We start from the raw sequence: 25,967 nt of genomic DNA, 5'->3' as shown, positions 1-25,967 counted from the left end.
GTGTCCAGAGTTATTGTGACGACCCTCACAGGTTAGGGGGCCGCTTTGGTGGGGAGAGCAGTGAACGGCGTTTGGTCACGCAGTTTGAAACGGGTTCACATAAATGTGCTGGAACTCCTAGCAGTGTTTCTTGCTTTAAAGCACTTCCTGCCCTACTTAAGGGAACATCATGTCTCAGTGAAGACAGACAACACCACAGTGGTAGCTTATATCAACCGTCAGGGCTGGGTACGCTCCCTACAGCTGCACTCACTAGCCAGGGAAATAATTGTGTGGTGCAGCTCCAGACTCCTCTCAGTCTGTGCAACACATGTGGCGGGCAGCTTGAACAGAGGGGCAGACCTTCTGTCCAGAGGAAATCCTCTTTACGGATAATGGAAACTCCACCTCCAGGTGGTGCACCAAATATGACAGAGATTTGGTCAGACTACCGTAGATCTCTTCACCTCATGGGAAAGTGCCCCCTGCCCACTCTTCTTCTCCCGGTCAGACGCAGATACACCTCCTGAAGTCGACACATTGGCTCACCAGTGGCCGAGAGTGCTGCTGTACGTGTTTCCTCCTCTCAGTCTGATTTCCTCCATTCTAATGAGTAAGGGAGCATGGCCTGTCTTTGATCTTGGTGGCTCCGTTGCGGCCATCCAAGCCGTGGGCGGCAGAAATAATCCAAATGCTTTGGGACAAACTCTTGCCCCTGCCTGTCTGCAGGGATCGTCTGTCCCAGGCCAGGGGGAGATGTATCACCCTCACCCAGACCGCTTGACTCTGTGGGCCTGGCCCATGAGAGGTGGAATCTGAGTGTGGCAGGCCTGCCCCCAAGCGTCATTAACACCATTCAAAACGCTAGGGCTCCCTCAACTCGATCTCTTTACAGCTGTAAATGGAGAGTTTTGAGGTGTGGTGTGAAGAAAAACATATTATCCTGTTTCAGTGTTCGGTGTTTTTTGCAGAGTCTGATTGACAAGGGTAAAGCTTTCTCCACTATTAAGGTTTATCAGGCTGCAATTTCCGCATGCCATGTGGGGTTTGGTGACAAACCAGTGGGGCAACACCCGTTAGTGAGTCGCTTCATGAAGGGTGCTCATCGTAAGCTACCAGTCTTTAGGCCACTGGTACCACTGTGGGACCTCTCTCTTGTTATGGTGGCCCTCTGTCATCCTTTTGAACCTGTAGATGGGGCTGGGTTGAAATGTCTCTCTTTAAAAAACTGCCCTACTCTTAGCTTTAACTACAGCAAAGAGAGTGAGTGACCTTCAGGCATGGTCAGTCAGTCCCTCTTGTTTACAGTGGGCCACTGGCTACACTAAGGTGTGTTTGCGACCCAATCCAGCTTTTGTGCCTTAAGTAATGGAATCGTCTTGTAGCTGCTCCCCTGTGGAGCTGCTGGCTTTTCATCCACCTCCTTTTTCCTCAGCAGAAGAGCAGACGCTTAATTGTCTCTGCCCTGTTCGAGCTTTAAGGGCTTATATGGACAGGACTAGGGATGGGTACCTTTGACATTTGAATCGATTCGGTATTAATTCCCGGTACCTACGAATCGATACCGGTACTTAACGGTACCAATTTTCGATACTTTTGAGTGTTTATTATTTTAATTCTCTTTTATAATTAAATATATATTTTTCTCAATATATAACAATATTTGATATATATCACGATAAATAACATTCAACTGTTTGTATTTTAACATCGTCCTTGTAGTTTTATAAGCTGATAATTAAACTGAAGCAAACATCTTTACAGTGAACTAAATTTACTGTGTATCTTCATTCCTTTTGCCGTCCTTTGTCTTTGATTTTTCCTACTGGGAAGTTAGAATTTCCAAGGAGAAACCGAACGCACCATTAGCTGATAACAATGGTAGCAATGGAAGCTAACATATCAAGCTAACATTATCTTAAACTGTTTATTTAACTGCTGGAGCAGATTAAAACAATGATGCCTCACACTTAGATCGTTGTCACTGGTTTCATCTTGACCCAATCACCCGTCGCATTTAGTAAAGTGAAGCCAAACTTTAGAGCGCATTCATGTTCTTCTGGAATTCGGAGTTCCGAGGAGAAAGCGAACGCACCATTAGCGAAACGGAAGCTAACATATCAAGCTAATTATATTTACCTACCGGAGCAGATTAAGATGAGGATGTCTCACTTAGATCGTTGTCGCTGGTTTCATCATGACCCAGTTACCCATCACATTTAGTGAAGTTGACCCAAGCTTTAGCGTGCGTTTTCTACCATGCTGCTCTGTTTACAACTGGCTCGCAGCGACCGACGACAAAACGCTCTTGCGCATGCGCAGCTGTCTAGGCAAGTTCTCGTTATGAAGGATGGGTACCGAAACGAGGCACCGTTTGAAATTACGTGAATCGGTGCTCGGTCGGTACTATGGAATTCGGTCGGTACCTTAAAAAGTACCGAATTCAGTACCCATCCCTAGACAGGACTGCTGGTTTCAGAAAATAAGACCAGTTTGTTTCTTGTGCCACGGCCCATAAAGGCAAGCCTGTGTCTCGCCAGAGACCGGCACACTGGATTGTAGAAGCAATCAGCCTTTCATATAGGTGTAAGGGTGCTGAACCCCCTGTGGGAGTGAGGGCTCGTTCTACAAGGAGCATGGCCACATCTTGGGCCCTGTTTTCGTGGTGTCAGTCCAGGCAGCAGCTAGCTGGGCCACGCTGCTAACTTTTGTGCAGTTTTACAGGCCGTATGCGTCTCAACCTTCACTGGCGCATTCAGTGCTGGAGGCAGGATGCACAGCGTCTGCCTAGTGGTTAAGCAGAATTTTGCTGCAGCTCATTCTGGGATGGACATGCAATCCGAGAGTGGGCCGTATCTCCCATAGTGAAACACCGAACAAAGTTAGAAAAAGAACGTAGGGTTACGTTTTGTAAACACCGGTTCTTTGATAACAGAGCGAGGTGTTTCACCAACAGTTCCCTTCTTGCATTAATGGTAAGAAATCTTACGAATGAGTAGGAGGGGTTGGTTAACCGTGGATATACTGGGTGGGCGGAGCCTGGGTATGGCACAACCGGTCTGTCAGGAACAGGCGTGATGTCATTGGAGCTTCCGTAGTTGGTCACGCCAGGGCAATTCCCATAGTGAAACACCTCACGCTGGTATCAAAGAACCGGGGTTTACATAACATAACCCTACATTTTATTCTGTGTGCTTAAGAGTTAGCACAGAGTTTTTCAGGAAGTTCACAACAAGGTGTTATTTTTCCCAAATGATTCACCTGACCTAAATGTATGCTTCAACTCTTTTTAAAAAAAATTCTGTTAAATGCACTTTAAATGTATACCAGGACTGTTTCATAAATGCCAATCGTCTGCACTGTACATGGCACATTCTGTTCACTTTCTGCTCACAGAACCTCTAGTTTATCATGTGTTCAACAACAGATCCTACCAGCTTTAGTTGGTTTATTAGCTGTAGTGAAAAACAAAGGGAGAGTACCTGGTACTTAAGGCGTTCTGTGGTGTAAAATGATGCTTTCGTTGGCATTTATTTAGCTGTTGTTATTAAATCCAGTGAAGAAACTTCCTTGCTGTATGTCACACGTTTTCATGCCGCACCAGTCTTCCATTTACTTGATTTGTCTTGTGCTCTTGTAATATTTTACCAGTATTTTAAATCTCTCTTTATTGACCTGGTGCACATCATGTCCTGTTCAGAACCCTCTTTTGTTACCAGTGTTATTTGATTTTGGGACTCTTCTTGAAACGTCTTCAGGTCTTTGTTAATTTACTCCTTTTGGAACCCCAATAAACACCCTGATATTAGAAATCCAAGTGCTGTGTTTGATAATATCTTAATGACTTGAATGCAGCTTATGTCACTACCCTACAGCATAACCAATTGTCAATGTATAACAGTGTTTCCCGTAGATGTTGATCTTGAGGTAGCAATAGTAGCAAGGCAGGTTTCAGTACCTGACATTGTGCAGCATCTTCTTTTTTTATAGCCAAAATAATTACACACAACTGATGTGCTGCTCCTCTTTGGTACCAAACTTTGTGCAGATTCTTTTGATCCTGAGGCCATTTTATCACATGCTAAAGCGCATCATTTTCTTCTCTCCCTGCCTTGTTTGAGGTGCTCGCAGGTCACACACATTTCCCAGATCTCGCGACCAGTCAAATCGCAGCATTTGCGATTAGAAAATCTCATTTTGTCACACTGCATTGTATTTGCATATTCAAGTAATCGTTCAGCCTTACTTTCTAATCATGTATAATATGGATTTGTACGTAGAGCTTTGCAAAATAGATGCTGATTTGACCTGAAAGTATGGAATGTCCCATCTGCATGACCAATTCATAGACATAAAAAATGCTCTCTTTCAAAAAAGATCGACGAAGGCCTCAGCCAGTCGTCAGTGGTCAATAAATTTGTCCAGTGGTCCAACTTTACCGACCACCATGAGTTCTAATTCAAAGAAGCCAGCCATGTTGGCTGTGGCAGCTTGCTGGTCCAGTGTCAGATGATTTTAATCAAGAGAATATTACACAACATCACACCACACTATTATTTCATTTATGCTTTCATGAGAAGGAAGATCAACTCAGTGTGCCCTCAGTTCTGCAACATCAGCCTTCCCTGAAGAGCAAAACCAAGCTCTCACGAGACTGCCTGAATTTCTCTGCAGACTCACGCAATGACCTATCTGCGTTCTGCCCTGTGTGTGTGTGTGTGTGTGTGTGTGTGTGTGTGTGTTTAGGAGAGAGAGATTTTGACTCGTTTGGACTTTGACATGTTTGTGCTCCTGTCGGTTTGTGTCCTCTGTGTCAGCTGCTCATTTGTGATTTGCATCAGCTTCTGTCTCCTCCCTTTTCTCAGGTGTTGTAATTCCAGGAGGCTTTTTTTACTCTGCAGCTCTATGCCTGTATTTGTTTCTGTCTGATTTTTCAAATAGATATTTTTTCTAAAAACGAAAAAGCTCTCGTCCAGATGCCATAAAGTAAAGAGAGTCTGATCAATGTTAGTTTTTACAACCGTGTGTTTCTTTGGTTTACGTAATAAATAATTTAAATAGAAATTCATTTATTTGCATGTATTGTTTATCTCATTAGTTATGAATCTTGTAATATGTTTGTGGTCCATGATGGGTACACGATTAGCCCCTTCTCTTTATTATTTTTATTTCTTTCTTCAAATCCGGATACGCTCCTCAGCATTTCTGGGCTATTGTGTTGCTGCCAGTTGTGTTTTCTCCTGAACTTGTCCTTGGGAGGTTGTTAAATAAACAAGCACATTTCAGACAGGTATCAGAGCTGAGTTCTACCCAGCTTGGCACGCTGAGGGCATTACATAATAGTCATCTTTCCCCCTTTGTTTACTCTGTTTCCGTTTTCACTTTGCTGTTTTCTGAAATCTTGGACTTCTTTCTGTTTTTTCCCCTCCCCTGATTGTTGATGAGCTGTGACTTTTTTAACTCTCATCCTCGTTTCTTCCCCTCAATCCCTCTCCTCTATCCAGCCCTTTCCTACAGTCATCTATTTTTAGCTCCTCATGTAGCTGGCAGATGAGGCGCGTGAAGGCCTGCTAGTGTGTGTGTGGATAGCGGGGGAGAAAGGTGGCGTGTGTGGGGGAGTGTTTGGGTCCTCATCACGCTGCACCAAATTTCCCTGCACGAGGCAAACTGAAGTCTTCAGAAAGTCGAGAGGGAGCGGATGGAGACAGTGCTGAGCTAAATCTGACATTAATTACTACCCACTGAAGTGGCTAATTTTAGATAATGAGTAATTCAATTTCATCTTCGCATCATGCATGCTAGAAATAACTGTCAGTAATTATTCCAGCAAATATTAATTAGACTAGTCACAGAGGTACTGATTTGCACATGCATTGAAAAGCTTGCAGCTGATTTTGCTTAGAGCAGCTTTGAAAACACGATTTGATCAAATTCTTTAGGTCTGGTTTATTGTTTAAAGCAGGTGTTCTGTGAGGTGCAGCGTGTCACATGGACACACTGGCAAGCTTTATTCTGTTTATCTGTTAGTTGGAAAGTTTATAAGGTTTCAAGTCTTTCTCTGATAGAATGTTTACTTTAGTAGATCTGTGAAAAAAATCTGACAAATGTAGTCGTGTTGCCCCAAATTTATAGATTAGAATGTAAACACTAAGGTCTTATTTTCGAGTACTTTTTCATTCTTTAAAAAATAAAATATGTTTATTATGTTTATGTTTATTCGCTTAGCAGACGCTTTTATCCAAAGCGACTTACAATTTATAACCTATAGGGCATGTTGTGATCTGTGGGGGAAACCGGAGTACCCGGAGGAAACCCACGCATGCATGGGGAGAACACGCAACTCCACGCAGAAAGGCAGCAGCCGAGTTTTGAACCTGTGACTTTCGTGCTGCGAGGCAACAGTGCTAAACACTGCTCCACCATGCAGCCGAAATACCAGAAACATTTCCTTATTTCAACAAAAAGCCTCAGATGAATTTGTTTTTTTCTTGTGTGAGCGTGTGTGATGGTTTGTGTTTTTATATTTATTAAAGGTGGAGACTCATAAAAGTTATTTTCTTGTTTTCCCATCATACGTTATTGACACATGATATTGCAGTACACATGTTTTCAACTTTGCATTGCATAAGTATGTCTGTGCTGAACCAAGTGCTTCAACTGTGTAAGACTTTTATGCATGAGAAAGATAGGTAGGTGCAATTTCTACATATTAGTTGCATTTTTCAGGAACATGCTAAACTTAACTAACCTACAAATATAGACCAACCATAGCATCGCAAAAGATTGTGCTCTGCAGGTCCAGCTGCACTCCATTTTTCCTCAACAGGTCTACCATTGGATCAAACAGTTTAGTCTGGCCAAATGACGGTGGCCTAGTGGCTTGAGTGTCTGACCTTTGACTGGGTGATCAGGGTTCAAAACCTGGTCAGGTCATACCAAAGACTTTAAAAATGGAATCCAATGCCTCCCTGCTTGAAACCAAACTGTAGGAGTTGGATTGGGGGTCAAACCCCCAAATAGTTCCTGAGCGCTGCCACAACTGCAGCTCATCACCCCCCGTGGGGATGGATCAAATGCAGAGCACAAATGTCACCACTCACCAGTGTGTGTGACAACTGATGGGACTTTAATTTTGAATCTGTATGCTGTGATGGAGATGAAAAACAAAGATGGCATCAACTTAGGATCTGAGTTCATTTGAAATGGCTCTGGCATCAACTGTGGACTATTTAGACTTGAACTTTTCTTTGAGACATAGGCAGGAAGAGGTGCTTATGTCTTTTAATTACAAAAAGGTTGTATTTGCTTCTTGTTAAACGGTGTATGGTGAGCTGCCCCATTGATTGACATCTGTAGTGATGAGTATGTCACATTGTTTGTTCCTTCGATTGGTCCTAACGATGTCCAATTACAGCAGAGACTGTTTAAAAGACAACCGTGGACTCCGCTGTACGACTAGGTGGTTTCAATGGCTTGTGGACAGACTAGATAATTACCTATATAACATGGCTTGCCAGTCTAAAACTCAACTGCAACTAGAGATAAACGGATTCAGTGAAATGTCCTACAATTTGTGCGATAGTTTTAAAACCTATTTTCAATTAAAATTGTTTACAGAGTCCTTATTCTTTAAAAAGCTTCAGTAAGCTCTTGATTTCACAACAGCGGCATAAGGTGACCTCCAGAAAGGTCAAATCTGTAATATGGTAAATGGTAAATGACCTGTATTTGATATAGCGCCTTCAAGAGGCCTTGGACTCCCCAAGGCACTTTACAGCACAATCAGTCATTCACCCATTCACACACATTCACACGCTGGTGGTGATGAGCTACATTGTAGCTACAGCTGCCCTGGGACTCACTGACAGAGGCAAGGCTTGCTGAACACAGGCGCCACTGGTCCCTCTGACCCCCACCAGCAGGAGAGGTGGGTTAAGTGTCTTGCCCAAGGCCACGACGACAGTGATCGACTGAGCAGGGCTCGAACCTGCAACCTTCCAGTTACGGGGCGAGCACTTAACTCCTGTGCCACCTTCGCCACAATATGACTGTACTGGGCATAAGAGACCTTAGCCCTAACCCTTTTTTAAAGATCATCTCTCCACATTGACTACACAAGAAAATAATTTAGAAGTGTCAAAGAAAACATATTTTACAGATGTGCATCTTCTTTCTATGTAGTTAATGGAGAGTTAGCTAAGTGTTTAGTCTGCTGTCATCCTTGGAATTGGGAGTTTTTAATCACAATATTAGCAAACGCATGCTCTTAATCGAGCATGGCATTTAGAGGTAATAGCACTAATGTAAAGTTTGCTCCGTGGCCATTGAAACACAAAATCACGATTGAAGTGATGCTGGGTGCATCATGTTTTCATCCTGCCGACCACAATAGTAAAATTGAACACATTTTGCTGCTATGTTGCTGGTTCTACTGTTTGTGCAACACTTTTAGTTTGTTAAAGTACGTTTTGCACATTCCAACACATTCTAAAAATATTTAGATATTCCATGTTTCAGGACTAGTTTTTTGCTGCAGCATTTATATGTTGTTTCATTCCTTCCTGCAACTTTCTTTACTTTCCATGTGCTGTAGCCCTGGCAGAGAAACCGAGCTGCATAATGATGTACTGCATTCGTTAATCAGCTGTTAATTACTCATAGACTCTGAGCCCACGATAAATAATTAAAGCTGTGCTTTGATGTTTTTGAATCTATCTGCTGAGCTTCTATGTTGCTGCACATTCTGACTAATAAAATCTACTAAACACATGCAATGATTTTTTCACAATATAGACTTAATATCATAAAATAATTAGAACTTAGAAAATCCAATTCAGTACTTGCACGCTGTTTGTGTTTTATTGCTTTTTTAATAATGTGTGCCAAATCATATGGTCATTGTTGCATGTAAAAAAAATACTATGCAATTACATTGTATTGATGGAAAAATTTATTCACGATCTCAAAGGTTTTCCAAGTACTGGGTAGCTCTGCATGTTACAAATTTTAGCACTTTGAAACAGTTAGTTAAAATTTGGGTTTGATTGTTAGACACACTTTCACTGAAAATAATGGGGAGGTGTTGGTGGGGGGAGGAAAGAGGCAACCTCGTGTCTTTGCAGATGATGATAGGTTGGAAACACAGAGAATGGGAGTGGCCTCTGTGCTGCTGTTTCTGTAGAGAGAGGCAGACGAAGTGAGACAGTGTATGAGAAGCAGACGGCTAAGCAGAATAAATGAGCACAGAGGGGTTCTTCCTGCATCGGTATGCCGGCCAGACTGTCACTGCTCTTCAGAACAGAAGTAACTGCTGACATGCTTTTTGCTGCATGTTTCTGAGCACTGCCACACCTATCTCTGCTGAGATATCGCTGCAACGGACCAAGAAGAAACTGACTCAAGAGTAGGTGCAGATGGAGGAGTGGTGACAAGGAAGACAACTGAAAGCAGAAAAGAAGAAACCGAAAAGAGCAGAAAAGATGCCTAGTCATTCACTCAATAGATGTATGCAGCTGGCCCAACAATGACTTTCCTGTGCAAGCTGTGACAGTGACCCTGTGGATTACCAACTGGGATTTCTGCAGCTGCAGCAGATGCTGAGGACATCTCAGCCTTCTATAGGAAGTACTTTTTGTGCCTTTACCTGGAAACCTACCGAGGAGAAGGACCATTCATTTGAATGTCAATCAGCTTTTACCCTACTGGTGTTCTAATTGCGTCTGCTCTGAGGAAAATACCAGGGGACTGGATCACCTTTATCTGCCCTCTCCATCTTTCCTGCCTTTAAAATGGAGCATTAAGGTTTTTGTTTGGACGGAAACCTGACTGATGTTAGAGGCAGCCCGCTGTTTGACAAAATAGAGTCTTTGGATTTATCGTACCCTCGAAGGGCCCCTCCTATGTATTACAGCCCATGAACATGAATTCCACCCTGGATCCCCTGAACCAGAGCTTTGCTGACTCGCCTACCTCTTCTGCTCCCTTCTGTTTACTAGAGATAGGCTATTGCCAAATTCTCACCACCTGCCTCCTTGAAGTATCAATCATACTTCTGCTGACTATTCTCATTATTTGTGGTAACTTGGTGGTGATTTTTGTGTTTCACTGTGCTCCGTTGCTCAGCCACCACACCACCAGTGCTTTCATCCAGACTATGGCCTACGCTGATCTGCTGGTGGGGGTCAGCTGCCTTTTTCCCTCACTGTCTCTGCTCCACCACCTGCAAGGTCTGGACCCCAAACTCACCTGCCAGGTGTTTGGGTACATGGTGTCTGTGTTAAAGTCCGTTTCAATGGTGTCACTTGCCTGTGTGAGTGTGGACCGCTACATCGCCATCACACGCCCTCTGACCTATTCATCTCTTGTAACACCTTGTCGAGTGCGCTGCTGCATCGTTCTAATATGGCTGTACTCGGCTCTGGTGTTTCTCCCGTGTTTCCTTGGATGGGGGAAGCCTGGCTACCATGGCGATGTTGTGGAGTGGTGTGCAGTGGAGTGGAGGACTAGTCCCTCTTTTACTTCCTTCATTGTCGCTCTGCTCTACGCCCCAGCTGCGCTAATCGTCTGTTTCACCTATGCCAACATCTTTAAGATCTGCCGACAGCACACCCGAGAAATCAGCAAGCGTCAAGCACGATACCGGCCCCAACAGCAGCCGGGCCCCGGAGCGATGGCGGGATCTTTAGGGAAGAATGCCAGTACTGTAGAGCAAAGGCATTGTCCTCATTTGTCCCAATCACACAGACTCCACCACCACCATCCTCAGTATCAGCAGACCACATCAACATACCCAGACAAGCGGTATGCTATGGTTTTGTTTCGCATCACTAGTGTGTTTTACATCCTCTGGCTGCCCTACATCCTGTACTTTCTGCTGGAGAGCGGAGGGATATATCACCACCCCGCAGCCTCGTTTCTGACCACATGGTTGGCCATTAGCAACAGCTTTTGTAACTGTCTCATTTACAGCCTCTCAAACTCTGCTTTCAGGAAGGGCCTGAAGCGCCTCTGCTCCTACTGTCTACAGCGCAATGGTGGTGGCTTTGGAGTTAGGAACTCCAAAAGGCCTTTTGTTGGTTCTGTAGAGAAGTGTTGTGCCGGGTATGGGTATGGATACAGCCACGGAGACATGAGAGCTGGTACAACGTGTCATGTTTAGTTAATATTCTGAGACAAATCTTGAGCCAGATTTGAGCTTTCAACCAGAACGCCCTAAAGTGGCGGCTTTGAAAAGTTCCTAGTGTGTGGGGTCGCTGCTGTTTGTGCTTCAGAAATGACCCTCTTTGGACAAGCCACAGCTGGCAAACATGGGAACGAGAGCCAAGACCAAAGCAGTCAAGAATGAAAAGGACTTATTAGCCCTTCAAGGTGTGCTTTAACGGTCATGGACTTGTGATATAATGTGTGTTTGGGACTGATGGATCAGGCACTTTGGTATGAAGAAGAAAAAGGTCTCGGTGTCCTCTCTGTAGGAGTAAATTCCTTCAAGGTTAAACAAAATGTTTATCTGCTTGTGTTCTTCTTTCAAAAGGAATTCTTAACTTATTTTACCAAAACAAGAAAGTGATACAAAAGAGCTTCTGTTCAACTTCTCTGTTCTCTGCATTCTTTTGTGACCTTCAGTGTTGGAACGCTTCGTGAAAGCATCAAAGAAACAAAACAATCTAATCTGCAGATTGGCTGCTGTAATTTACTCAGATTGTGCTGAGGTGATGATCGTTTTCTGCAGCATTAAACACTGTTTGGGTGTGTTTCTGAATGTTGGTTTTATTAAGTGAACAGTCAAAGAGATGTTTAAACAATGATAGATTCTAATGCATCTTTATTAAAGACATTTTATGAACTTTGAGATAATATGTATTTATTTAAGAAACATCTTTCATTTAGTTTTAAGTTTGCACGCTGCACCTGTTTGTAAAATGAAGCAGCTTTGGTATACAACTGTTAGACTGCTAGAAAGAGATGTATGCATTTTTCTTTAGTGATATTTGAAGCATTTCAAGTTTCATTGCACCTTTATTTGTTTTATGTAGCATGATTTAAATGCTGATGTCTTCAAGATACAGAATATCAAAAAGATATTACGATACTGAATGTTGGTACATCGTTGGTTTTCTTTGTTTCTTTGACTTTCATTTCGATGGCAAAGCCTCTTTAGAAACTGGTGAAGAAAAAGAGTCTTGTTAAAGTTTGTTATTTACCCTATATGAATGATTTGAGCATCAAATGCAAACAGAACATAGTTTAGCAGTAAGCTAACGTTATTAAATCGGTAAAGAGGGAAACGGCCCTGGTAACTGTGTGTTTGTGTGTGTGTGTGTGTGTGTGTGTGTGTGTGTGTGTGTGTGTAGGATCTTTTTAAATTACAAATAAAACAACTAAGTAAATTTTAGCTTAAGTCATACTGAGCAGATATTTGTCATATCATCTAAAGTTATGTGTCAAAGAAAGTTCATCACATCAAATTGGATTTACCATAAACATTTTGAATTAGAAAATTATTATAATGTTCAATACGTTTGAAAGTTTTTTGTACAGAATATGTGTAAAATGTTTCAGTAATGCCTTATGTGCATGAATGAGAAATATTTTTCAGTATTTGGTTAAAGTTGCCTTGATTTACCAAACTCTAGTAAATTGAACTGTTTGCAGATGTGTTTTCCCCTTAAAGCAAGTGAGGGCTCAGCTAAAGGCACATGACTGTTTTTAGTAAGTGCTGACTGGATTCACAGATGCAGGGATGGAAAAGTCCGTCAGAAAAAATAAAGTCGCTCCACCTTTTGACAAACCTGAAGCAGAAGTTATCTAACTGTTTTTTTATTCATGTTGTGTATCTGTTCCTGTGTGATTGAGCACATGAGTGCATCCAGATCTGACCAATGGCTTAGTGCTGACTGTTCACTGTGTTCTGGTCGCTATACTTTGTGACTGTCGACAGAATCACCTTGACAACTGTAAAGCTGCCATTTGTAAAACTTTGCCAAGTATTGTAACTTTTCCTATTGGACCTTCTTCTGTCTCTGTCTGAAGAGGTGTGTGTTTACAGAAATGTCAGACTGAATGTTAGATTATAAAAGTACACATTTATGTTTTTTAATCAGCTGATTTCTGAGTGTTCTCTTGTGAAGTGATACCCATTGTGTTGTTTGGGTAGGTTTAGCAGCATGCTTACCAGCAGATGTGACTGTTGTCTTGTTTTGTAAAGATTTATTTTATTTTTCTAAAATAATGCGTGTTGTGGGGTTTCTGCTGGAAACAGCGTCGTTTTAATCTTGAGACGGCGATGGCTTTAAATCCGCATTAAATGTTATTGCTGGAAATGTTTTTAGCACTTTAGAAGATAATTGTAGGTTTGTAGAAGTTTAAAAACAAATCGTGATGCCAAATGAGCTCGTTAGTGACGTAACTTATCCAGTCTTTTCCTCCTGAAGGGGGAAACGGCCATCTTAAGAAAATAACATGGGTGGGAGATCTGGAGGAGAAAAATAGTGTTTCTTAACGGCAAACAAAACATTTGCACACGTAGGTTTAGTATAATAGCTTGAAGGCTGTAATGAATAAGAAATTGACAAGTAAGGTAAAATGTTAGCATAAAAAATCAATATTTGAAGTAAAGGTGTTTATTTTATTTTTAGTACAAAATTTTATGCTTGAGACAATGAGAAAATATACAGAAAAATAATTAAGCTGCTGTTGTTTGGACCACCATCGCCATCAGGACCAGTATTACCCAGAATTGGTTGGTTTTGGGTCGTAATGTCGCTCCTTGGGTTACTAATTGCCAAAAATGTAATTTATTAGCTTTATTTTTATATTCATTGTGATTTTTATTTAGATATTATTTGTTTCACATGGTAATAAATTATAAAAATGATTTCTATAAAACCAGAGGTCTTATTTGATTCTTACGATAAAAGGACTCTTTCATGGTAACCAGCAGCTGAATGTAAGTTTAGCTGTTTGTTGAAGAACTGTTTAACGCTGTTATCTAAGTATTGTTTTCCTTGAAGCAGTCAAGGCCATCTTAACAGTCAGACCTTCTCTAAACCAGCAAAAACACTGATCCAACATCTACTGAAACTGCCTATTAGAACCAAGCTTTGGTCTGAAAATGCACCTCATTTGCATCTGTGTGCTTTTTAAAATGAAATCAGACTTTATTTGGTAAACAATGAGGCCTTGAAACTTTTAGTTGGGAAATTGAAGCATTCATATTCAATGATTTGAAGATGTCTACCTTTACAGACTGAATGTTAATCTGAATGGTCAAACATGTGTGTTTATGAGTGAGAATTCTGATTACATGATGCTTTGTAAAAATGTGCTTGTGGTCTATCAGTGGTGAACAAATAAATGTGCATCTTAGTGTTTTGAAATGATCTGGAATCAATTCTGTTGCTAAGTCATGGATGAGAGACCGCGTGTTTGTGCTCATGAAAGGGTGCCAGAAAAATGAAAATACACTTTCCCAGATTAACGTTGCAGGTTAGTTTGTGTAAATATGGTGCACCATATTTCTGCCAGTGCCTGATAAAAGTTGGGGAAGATATTGAAAACACTTCAGTTTTAAGAACTTTATCATTTCAATTTCCTATCGTGATCTTTTCCCTGCTGTGCTGAAGCAGAATACTATTGCCAAAAGGCTACAAAAACAACTGCAATTAGGTTTTAGACCAAAAATGTAAAAATCAGGAATAAAAAGAGAATGTAACTAAATCTGATACATATTTTTAAGTTTTGATATTAATTCCACATTTGTAATGCATGAAGCATCTAAATGCAGCACCCAGGCTTGTTTGGGTGAGGGTAAGGCTTACAGCAAGTTTGACGTGTTGATGTTTCAGCAGAATTTGTAGGTGCACAAAAACTCCAAATCAACAACAACAGCAAAAAAAATCTAACATGTCAGCTTTGTGTTGAGTCAGAGGAAATCAGACACATGAACAACAAAGTGCCGGTTGTTCTGCTTTCTCACATAAGTGCTTTTCTTTTACTGCATTTACAGCTTTGACTTCCTCCCTGGTCTGTTAGGACACCTGTGTTCTCTCAGACCCACCTCTCTAATTGTCTTCACTACATCTGGATTGATATTTACTGTAAATCTATCTGAAGCTTCAGCATCGGTAGCATGGAAGGCCAGATGTGTTCCTCTCACGCGACACTCATAAATCACTCTTTAACTGAACAGACAGATGGACAAAGAGGAAGCTAATTAACTGTTATGTTGGAGGTCTTTGTTTTCTCAGCACTTTAGTTAAGTACAGCTAAGTGGTGCTTGTATAAACAAGAATCAGTACCATTTATCGAGAGGCCAAGAAGAACATGCTCGTCGCACTACAATAATCATCCTCATGCCTCTAAACTAAAAAGATTCCTCTATGAATGATCAGAATTTACAAAGGAAGATAAAATGATATTTAAAACACTTGTAGCAAGACGTTTTAAGTGTTAAGAGATGAACTTTAAATTAATATGACCTTAAATGATTATTTTGGTAACACTTCCTTTTATTTGGTAACACTTCCTTTTACAGTCCCCTAATTACTAAGTGCTTACATGGTAATTACATAATAAGTTAAAGTGTATTATTTTGTAATGAAATTGTAAAATTGTCATAAAGTGTAGTTATTGTGTAAAACAGTATTTACTGGGAATGATTAATAAAAATAAAAACTAGAATTGAACCTAAATTACATGGTGATAACTGTTTAAGAACTCAGAAACAATAATACACTTTAACTTACTATGTAATTACCATGTAAGTACTTAGTAATTAGGGGACTGTTAAAGGAAGTGTTACTAATCTTTATTTATTTTTCAAAACCTTTTGAGCAAGCACCAGTTAATAATTTCCATCACTCAAGGTTCTTCAAATCAGTGAAAATCACAAGCAGTCACACAAGTCACAATGTTGCTCAAAAAGGGCAGAATGTTTTTCTTAATGGTTTGTTTATGAAAGTAATTATTATGACATGGCTCAGATTTTATATATACATGTGTATATATATATATATATATATATATATATATATATATATATATATATATATATATATATATATATACATATATATACATATATATACATACATATACATACAGTGGGGCAAAAAAGTATTTAGTCAGCCACCGATTGCGCAAGTTCTCCCACTTAAAATGATGACAGAGGTCAGTAATTTACATCATAGGTACACTTCAACTGTGAGAGACAGAATGTTAAAAAAAATCCATGAATTCACATGGCAGGATTTTTTTAAAGAATTTATTTGTAAATCAGGGTGGAAAATAAGTATTTGGTCACTAAACAAGGAAAATCTCTGGCTCTCACAGACCTGTAGCGCCTTCTTTAAGAAGCTTTTCTGTCCTCCACTCGTTACCCGTATTAATGGCACCTGTTTGAACACATTATCTGTATAAAAGACACCTGTCCACAGCCTCAAACAGTCAGACTCCATACTCCACTATGGCCAAGACCAAAGAGCTTTCGAAGGACACCAGGAAAAGAATTGTAGACCTGCACCAGACTGGGAAGAGTGAATCTACAATAGGCAAGCAGCTTGGTGTGAAAAAAAATCAACTGTGGGAGCAATTATCAGAAAATGGAAGACATACAAGACCACTGATAATCTCCCTCGATCTGGGGCTCCACGCAAGATCTCATCCCGTGGGGTCAGAATGATCATGAGAACAGTGAGCAAGAATCCCAGAACCACACGGGGGGACCTGGTGAATGACCTGCAGAGAGCTGGGACCACAGTAACAAAGGTCACCATCAGTAACACACTACAACGGCAGGGAATCAAATCCTGCAGTGCCAGACGTGTTCCGCTGCTGAAGCCAGTGCATGCCCAGGCCCGTCTGAAGTTTGCCAGAGAGCAGATGGATGATACAGCAGAGGATTGGGAGAATGTCATGTGGTCAGATGAAACCAAAGTAGAACTTTTTGGTATAAACTCAACTTGTCGTGTTTGGAGGAAGAAGAATACTGAGTTGCATCCCAAGAACACCATACCTACTGTGAAGCATGGGGGTGGGAACATCATGCTTTGGGGCTGTTTTTCTGCTAAGGGGACAGGACAACTGATCCTTGTTAAGGACAGAATGAATGGGGCCATGTATCGTGAGATTCTGAGCGAAAACCTCCTTCCATCAGTGGGAGATTTGAAGATGAAACGTGGCTGGGTCTTCCAACACGACAATGATCCCAAACACACCGCCCGGGCAACAAAGGAGTGGCTCCGTAAGAAGCATTTGAAAGTCCTGGAGTGGCCTAGCCAGTCTCCAGACCTCAACCCCATAGAAAATCTGTGGAGGGAGTTGAAAGTCCGTGTTGCTCTGCGACAGCCCCAAAACATCACTGCTCTCGAGAAGATCTGCATGGAGGAATGGGCCAAAATACCAGCTACTGTGAGTGCAAACCTGGTAAAGATCTATAGTAATCATTTGACCTCTGTTATTGCCAACAAAGGTCATGTTACAAAGTATTGAGTTGAATTTTTGTTATTGACCAAATACTTATTTTCCACCCTGATTTACAAATAAATTCTTTAAAAATCCGGCCACGTGAATTCATGGATTTTTTTTTCACATTCTGTCTCACAGTTGAAGTGTACCTATGATGTAAATTACTGACCTCTGTCATCATTGTAAGTGGGAGAACTTGCACAATCGGTGGCTGACTAAATACTTATTTGCCCCACTGTGTATGTATATATATATATATATATATACATATAATTTATTAATTGTTTTTCTGAGTGGATACATTTTACAAGATGATTTATAACTGAAAACAATCACCCATTCTGCCTCTTACTCATTGTGACCTTTTTGACCCTGTGACTACCTCTTGTCAGTTTAATAATATCAGAATCAACTTTATGTTCATTGCACCAGCGTCCTGGAACAAAGAAATTTGACTCCACAGCACAACCTGACCAAGAATAAACACACGACATAAAGACAAGACATGTACAGGCAGGCCACGAGAGCAGCCATACACGATGCTTCCAATTTAGGGTGGACAAAAAACTTTTTCTCAGAACACTTCATTTCCGATCACATCCAACACTTCAGTCAAAAACAGCATCTAATAGGCTGCATGCCACAACCCCCTGTAAAACGCTTCCTGACCTTTGAATCACTTCCGGGTCACAGTAACATTAATGTTTTCTGTGTCATTTAGGGCATCGCTGCAGGAAGTGCAAAAGGTCAGCAGTCAACAATATTCACAGGAATTATTCTGTGGAAATTGTTGATATCCAGGCCACATCTAAAACACCAAAATCAAATAAAGACAAAGGTTTTAAGTTGCATGTATCAACTTTTGAAGGTAAGTTAATTAGCTTTTGCTTTGGGTTACAAAATGATCATACATGTTAGCTCTTTACCAGCACAGCGAGGAAGCAACGCTAATGCTATCAAAGTTATAACTTCAGAAACAAAAATGACTCATGATAATAACCCGTCACTCTGATAATGGTAACTCTAGCTGTCTTTACCAAACAATGCCGTCAATTTGCCGCAACGCTGAAGCAGCGTCAGGGAGCCTTAGGTTGTGAATAAGTGCCAACATCATGGTAGTAATGTTGCGCAAGCGTGTCCTTTTTACAAAGTATTACACAGTGGTGGCATAAAGAGGGTATGGGGCGGTCTTAGCACTGCTGCGGACTTCTGTTTATCTTGGACATAACTTGCCTTTTATTGCGATGAAAGCTGCTCTTATTAGGGTTTTTTTTTTTTTTTTTTTAACTAGCCACTCCAGAAGCGCTGCATTGCCTCCGATTGTTATCTCAGCTGATTCTGTTTACAAAAGCGAAATTTACAGCCTGGTTTCACTTTAATTTTCAACATAGTTGCCGGCCGGAGCTCGTCGTTTATAAGAGAGACAATTACCACAATATTACTACCAAGTGAGGCGGAACAAATACCGCAACTGTTGCGCAGTGCCATGCCGGTATGGCACGTTTATTAGACACACTGTTGCTGTAATAGTATGCTTATTTTCTGGCAGGTGTGTCTTGTAAATAGAGCTACTGCTTCCTCACTGTGCTAACCTTGATAAGTAAAGAGCTAGCATGTATCATTGTTTTGTAACCCAAAGCTAATTCCCTTAACTTCATAGTTATAGATAGGTGGACACATCCAATCTATAACCTTTGTCTACTTGATTTTGGCGTTTTAGATGTGGCTTGGATTACCCGTGGTCCATGGCATAAACCCTATTGAGTTATATACAGTCAGTTTGAATGGTAGAAAGTCAAACACTTAAAACTCTCAAGTTGTCTTTAGAATTCCAGCCGATTCTCTGTTGCAATCCCCTGTCTCAAGCATGTACTCAGCAGAGAGGGCAAACTCCCTTTAAAATGGGGCAGAACATCCAGTAGATCCAGGCTCTGGATGGGGGGACTCATGTCGACGAGGCCTGTCTGTGGTGGGTCACTTTCCTCGCTCCATTCCAGCTTTGTGATTTCACATGAGATCAACATGGAAAAAGAGCATCTCAGACCAATCCTGAGTAGACTCCAACATCAAATCCAACAGGACCCCTAAAGAAAACTAAATTAGAGAGTCACAAAATCCTCTCTGAGCTACACATAGAAACAGTCATAGACTTACAGGCGCGGTGTAGGATGTGAATCAGACCAATGTTCTTGTTCTCTGCTCACCGTTAGCTGTCTTTGTTCTAGCATTTCTTTCTTCCTGCATTTCTTCTAATAGTGGCATTATTTTTGGTTTGTTCTCTTCCTTTGTGGAAGTTGGAACAGAAAGCATTGAACAAGGATGCTGTGAGGGTGGGGTGGGCTTCATAAGTACCAGAACAAAAACCAACAAGGTATAATTAGCTACTAGAAGATCAAGAGAGTTCAGAAACAAATGAATATAGGGATTAAGTGCTGGTACATCTTTCTGTCTGCTTTAGAGGGAGCTGTTGCTGTTGAACAAGGATTCGTGATAAGGTCCAGTCCTGTTGATGAGTCTTTGGGCAAGTTACAGGAAGTAGAAAAACCAAAGGATTATTCTAAGTCTCCCGTATGTGAAACAGAGTTTTAAAAATTAGCTTTATAAGAACTTTAAACCGCTGAATGCTCCACTCTTTAATACTACTGTTAGAGAAAGGTGCACAAGTACAGGTTTTCTCTCCATAATACCATGTGAACGAGACCAGAGATGCCCTCCACATTCTTATATTTATTTCTTTCAGACGCTGTATGAAGACGTCTTTATTCATTATCTTAGAGCAGCATTATTTATTTAAAGCTTATTTCTGCGAAATACACCGGTAATCAATAATGAAATGAGCTGTGATTAATCTTTGAAAAGCAGGGTCGGTCGTTAGTGGAGTATTTACTGATCCGATGTGGTGGTTTCTCTGCATGGTGCTCTGTCAGCGCCAGTGTTTGCAAAAGGTTTCCCCAAACTAACAGTGTTCTAATTTACATTCAGGCAGGTGCTATGTTACACTTGCATCTTTCTTACTGCATCCTTCATTCGTGTGTTTTAATTCTCACCACCGTCCATCAGCTGCTGGTGCAGAAGACACCAAACACGCTCATATCAGCATGTTTGTTGAACGAACCAAAAGTTCTCTAATCACTTTAAAGGAGTTCATTGTGTGAGAAACTTTTAAAAAAACTACAACATCTCAGTTTTTTGGAAGACACACCTTGATTTTTCTCTTATTCAGAGTACTGTTTGTCAACTCCAGGAGCACAAAAATAGCTCGGATGTATTTTTTATTATTATTATTATCTTTTTTTTTTTTTTTTTTTTTTTTTTACAATCGATTAAAATTCTTACAAGAAAGAACAGTTGAAGTCACGAGGAGATGTGGAGCTGTGGACGGTCTGTACGGTAGAAGAGTACGCTCTGTGCTTCCAGTTTTCTCTTCCTACCTCACATGGTAAATCTCAATACCGGGGGGACGAAACGATGTAGAACACTGACAGCTGCCTGGCCTAAGTCGAGTGTTAGTGTTCAAAGATACACAATAACAAAAGATTCAGCTCCTAGGGCTGTCCTCTGCCATAGTGGCCCCCCCATCTCATTTTATTTTACTGTTGTAAAACTTTTGTTTCCTCCCTCTCTTGTCTCATTCATAGGAATCTCCCCAGGACAGCGCAATCACCAGGGACATTAACAGGACGTTCCCAGCTCATGACTATTTCAAAGACACTGGAGGAGATGGGCAAGACTCGCTTTACAAGATCTGCAAGGTGGGACCTCGGCACACGTAAAAGTGGTCCTTTTTGCAGGCGGAATCCTACAATCGACTTCATGCTGCACACAAACAGATCTGCAACATCTGTGTGGCAAATGAGGTGTAAACAGTTTAGCAGCACATGTTGAAAAATATGAGGAATAAACGCTTAATCCAAGCTTAGTTTCGAAACACATTGGTAGAAAGGTTTCATTTGCAGTGTAGCAGAATGAACAGAAGAGGCACTTGTATGAATTAGAAAACATGAGATATTGCCAATAAAATATTTAAGATGAGACATGCTCACTGACCACTCTATTAGATACAAGCTGGACTCTATTTGACCTTCAGCACTGCCTTAATTCTTCCTGTAAGGAATCCAATAAGATGGAAACGTCCTTCAGAGGTTCTGGTCCATACTGACTCAAGAGAATCGGCTGTAAATGATGGTTCAGGGGAATAATTCCCGTTAGGTCCATGGTTTCTGACCAGGGCAGCCCATCTGGCACCAAAAACCACACCTAAATGAACTTAAATCTCCTTTCTTCTCCGTTGTGATGCCTAAATTATCAGTATGTTGCCCTGTGACTGGCTGGTCAGGTGTTTTGCGTTACAAAGCTGTTCAACAGGTGTAGCTAACGAAGTGGCTAGTGAGTGCCACTTAGAAGTTGTGAAACAAGTCCTTCAGGTAAAAGCAGAGTTAACTGTCAGAACTGGGGCCAGTCACTTACACTGAGTCTAATTAGAAAGCTTGTGGAGCAGCAGCGAAGGTTGCCGATGCCGTGCATGAGTGCATTAATTAAATCTGTCACTTTGAGACTGTTTGGTTCAGCAGGTTCACAAAGGAGCGGCGAAGCAAATTAAGTTGAATAAACAGAAACTCAAGACCCAACTGTAGTCAGTCAGTCCTGTTAGGTGGGCTAATTAAGACTCACACGAGCACAGTCCTTCTAATTGGTCATAAATAATGTCAAATATCTATAAAAACATGTATTAAAGGTGTGGAACACTGGAAAAACTTTTAAATTATTATCTCTGATTATAATCGGTCACACCGAGTCTTTCATGCAAGCTGACCATGACAATAGTCTCCCACACCTATCTCCTGCATTAGCTTCTAATAGAAAATAGACAGTGAAACTCTAGAATTTGAAAAGCCTGACAGATCTACATCACACTGTCACTTAACATTCATAGATTCACCCATCTTGGCTCGCGATAAGGAAGGCTGTTGTTGTTTTAGCGTCCAGGAAACGGCAGAGAACATCCAGCTAGTAATAGCTAACTGTTAGCCTTAGCAACTCCACCCCACAGCAGAACTCCTTCAGGCTTGTGTTATTCGTGTAGACAAAACATCAACGCTGCAAACTGAGTCAGTTGTAGGGTCGCGCCATCGTTATCCAATCTGAGGTGAGATGTCCGAATATCAGGAAGTAAGACTCCAAATCCTGCTGTTTTCTGCTTCCCACTCCTGCGCTTAACTTCTACTTCCTGGAGATCAACGTTGCAGATCAAACAGAGTCAATTGACTCACTTTGCTTTTAGCCAATCAGAGGTCAGATGTCCAAATATCAGCAAATAAGACTCCAAATCATCATCTGAAGCTGCTTTAGCCCAATCCCAGTACTCCCACTGTGCCCTACAGTCTTCTGCAAAGTGCACTTGGAGGACGTGTGCAGTAAGGTTTCATGCGCGTAATACACAAGTGTGCAAATAATAGCTGAATTGCGACGGTGAGCATTGCGTCATTGACTGCTACGCTGCTGGTCGCTGTTTGTGCTACATTTTAAACTATCTTTATTAACAACTTTCAAACAAACAAAAAAAAAACCCCAAAAAATTCTTGACAAAATTTTCATCCATTGTCCACACTGTCCACATAAAATTTTAGTCTAAAACATTCAGAGCATGAATAAATGTTGATCATCTTAAAATTAACTTCTTTTGTTGAAAATGCATATCTTCAGAAAAGGCACTTGAGCCGTTGCTCCGCCTTCTTCTGAAAATTCCCATGCAGCAATGGTTTGTGGGTAACACCTTTTTGACCAAATTTGCCCCAACACAGACTTGGGCCAAGTGCGGATCAAGGGTGAAAAAGGGGCGTGGTCAATTCTGCACTCACACTCCTGGACTGTAACACGCAATTGAAAATGCCCAAGAGCGGAAGTACGAGTATTTTGATTTGGCAATTTATGTATTGATTAAACCAGTGAAGCACATCTTTAAAGTAACCCTACTTTTTTCTTTATACTGTTTTTATCACAGTAACTTTCTTGTATTTTATAGACAAACTTAGTCTAAAAAGCTCTATCACATATTTCTGCTGCTGAACGATCCATGTTAACATATAGTTCTGCTATACGTCCTGAATTGCCCCACCGCAGTATTTCCACAGTTTTCTGTTTCATTTAATTCATTATGCAAAGATCTTGTGAGGACATTCATCTCCTCTCAGACAGGCAGCTCCTGAGGTGTGTTTAAATAATTCACAGGCCTCTCCCTTTGCTGTGCGTTCGGATCGATCTACACTTTGTCCGTTTGACTTCGACTTTGTGTTTCTGGTTCAGTGGGCCACTACGGTCCTTTTCCTAATTTTTCACTTTGTCTCCTTCCTGAATATTAAATGAATTCCTTGATTTTTTTACACTGACCTGATTTTCTGAAAACCAGATCCAAGACAGAAATATGGTTATGCTTTAGTCAGATAAAGTACTTTATTTTTTACCTTGTATCATATTTTTTATTTGTTTTTAAACTTTCTACTGACTCTTGTTTTCCCTATTCTACTCTCCATCAGGCCTACTCTGTTTATGATCAGGAGATTGGTTACTGCCAGGGCCAGTCCTTCTTGGCTGCCGTTCTGTTGCTACACGTGAGTTAACACACCTGCAGAGTCCAGAACGAGTTCTGGGCAGAGGGGGCTTGCCTTGCTTTCATGTGTCTTCTCGAGCCTCAACAACTCTAGCAGATTGGTTTGGAGTGCTTTAAGTTCTCAGACCTGAGGTTGGATGTTCTCTCAGGAAACACTTATATTTCTAATCACTCTAATGATTATTAAGGTTTAAGTCTTGGTCTGGTGTCAGCTCACCGCTGGAGCTAGAGACATTCTAACGCTGCCATCTAGTGGAGAAATGTTTATTGTATTTGTAAAAATTGCCCCTAAAAGAGACACAAAGCCCAGTTGTGCTGGTGTAGGACACTGAGTAGCAAATCTTTTTATTGTATTTCCAGATGCCAGAGGAGCAGGCTTTCAGTGTCCTGGTGAAGATCATGTTCGATTACGGGCTGAGGGACCTTTTCAAACAGAACTTTGAGGATCTTCACTGCAAGTTCTTCCAGCTTGAAAGACTCATGCAGGTTTGTGTTTAACTTGCACACCTCAGGTACCTTGTTGTACATGTTTATCTAAACCAGACTGCTGTTTGGTATTTATTCACCAGAGCTGCTTTATTTGAACCCTTAAATGGACCCTCCTCTGCTTCACATTCTCCCTCTCATTCCAGTGCATCCACACACTGCTGTGCTATTTTTAAAGTCTTTTCCTCCCTTTTTCCCTTTTGTTAGGAATGCATTCCTGATCTGTACAACCATTTTCTGAATGTGGGTCTGGAGGCTCACATGTACGCCTCTCAGTGGTTCCTCACCCTCTTCACAGCCAAGTTTCCTCTTTACATGGTCTTCCATATCATCGACCTGCTGCTGTGTGAGGTTGGTGATTTAAACACTTATTCTGCAGCTGCTGCACATTTGAACCTGGTGGGATTTCTCTTTATTTTTACTGTTTATTAATGATAGTAAAAAAAATTTGAAGGGATATTTTGCAACCTTTTCCATACATTTTTTATAATTTTCTTGAGCCAGTATGCGCTAAAATGATCTTTTACAGGGTTAATAAAAAGCCACCCAGTCCATATTGCCACTTGTAACCAGAATATTCCATTTGCACCTTCAGACTGGTGCTGCTCTGCTTGGAAAAAATTGAGAAAAAATTCCAGCATGTTTCCTGCATGTTTTAGATCATGACCACAGCTGGTTTGTTTAATTTAGTGATGAATCACTCCTGTAGACACTAAGGAAGGCTGGGAGACGTTTCAGCTGTTAGATTAAGGTCTTTGCTTTCTGTACTACAAACAGACACTAGACGGTGGTGCTGGGCAATACATCAAAAATGTATCATTATTGAAATTTTTGACTAACCACTATCATTTTTCCATGTCAAAAAATTTGATCATAAAACAATGAAAAGATGTGTGTAGGTTGATGATGTTCATGTTCCTTTAAGAAGCTGTACCAGTCGAGACACGTGACATGACTTAACGCAATACAGGCGACAGCCACATCTAGTGGACAACTTCTGTTTCTGCGCATACATGTAGTTATCGTCCATTTATCGTTATTGAGGTGAACTCCTTAAAGCTGCCTTCCAGAGTTTTCCTCTTTCAGAAATTATATATGATTTGTCAGAAATCCGTAAAAGGGGTTATCCTATCATGTACTGTGATATAATATAAGCAATACGTCATATATATATATATATATATATATATATATATATTTTTTTTTTTTTTTTTTGCTAAGCACGCCCCCTGCCCCACAGAGCTCCGTGCAATAGGAAACTGAGCGCCGACCAGAACTAACCAATAGCGTTAGACTACCGCTTAGATGCTTCACATTTAAGGAATACTTCAGCTGATGCAGAGTTGATGAACTTTTCACGGACAGGAAAGTCTCTAAAATATAAGTATATGAAAACACAACATGACATGAGAATAATACTCATAAATCAACG

The 25,967-nt window shown here is 40.9% G+C and overlaps 2 protein-coding genes across 6 annotated transcripts in view; both read left to right on the top strand.

The window, feature by feature from the left end:
* LOC107372496 (rab GTPase-activating protein 1) overlaps positions 1–25,967 on the top strand; it is a 120,721-nt gene that overhangs the window by 73,212 nt on the left and 21,542 nt on the right. For all 5 annotated transcript variants that reach the window (XM_054744895.2, XM_054744894.2, XM_054744891.2 and 2 more), the window contains 4 exons: positions 21,081–21,194; positions 23,976–24,050; positions 24,410–24,535; positions 24,743–24,886. In XM_054744895.2, coding sequence (XP_054600870.2) covers positions 21,081–21,194; positions 23,976–24,050; positions 24,410–24,535; positions 24,743–24,886 — 459 coding nt within the window. The remainder of the gene's footprint in view (positions 1–21,080; positions 21,195–23,975; positions 24,051–24,409; positions 24,536–24,742; positions 24,887–25,967) is intronic.
* LOC107372503 (probable G-protein coupled receptor 21) lies at positions 9,692–11,311 on the top strand. The gene has a single exon (XM_070552282.1). It carries the CDS (start codon positions 9,893–9,895, stop codon positions 11,135–11,137), a length of 1,245 nt encoding a protein of 414 aa, XP_070408383.1. The 5' UTR covers positions 9,692–9,892; the 3' UTR covers positions 11,138–11,311.

Source organism: Nothobranchius furzeri, chromosome 6 (genome assembly GCF_043380555.1).
Source record: "Nothobranchius furzeri strain GRZ-AD chromosome 6, NfurGRZ-RIMD1, whole genome shotgun sequence".
Taxonomy (NCBI): domain Eukaryota; kingdom Metazoa; phylum Chordata; class Actinopteri; order Cyprinodontiformes; family Nothobranchiidae; genus Nothobranchius; species Nothobranchius furzeri.
The sequence above is the reverse complement of the archived record's forward strand: the minus strand, read 5'-3'. Positions and strand labels throughout refer to the sequence as shown.

Coding starts and splice junctions, on each gene's coding strand:
- LOC107372503 (XM_070552282.1), top strand. CDS start 9,893: ATGAACATGAATTCCACCCTGGATCCCCTGAACCAGAGCTTTGCTGAC.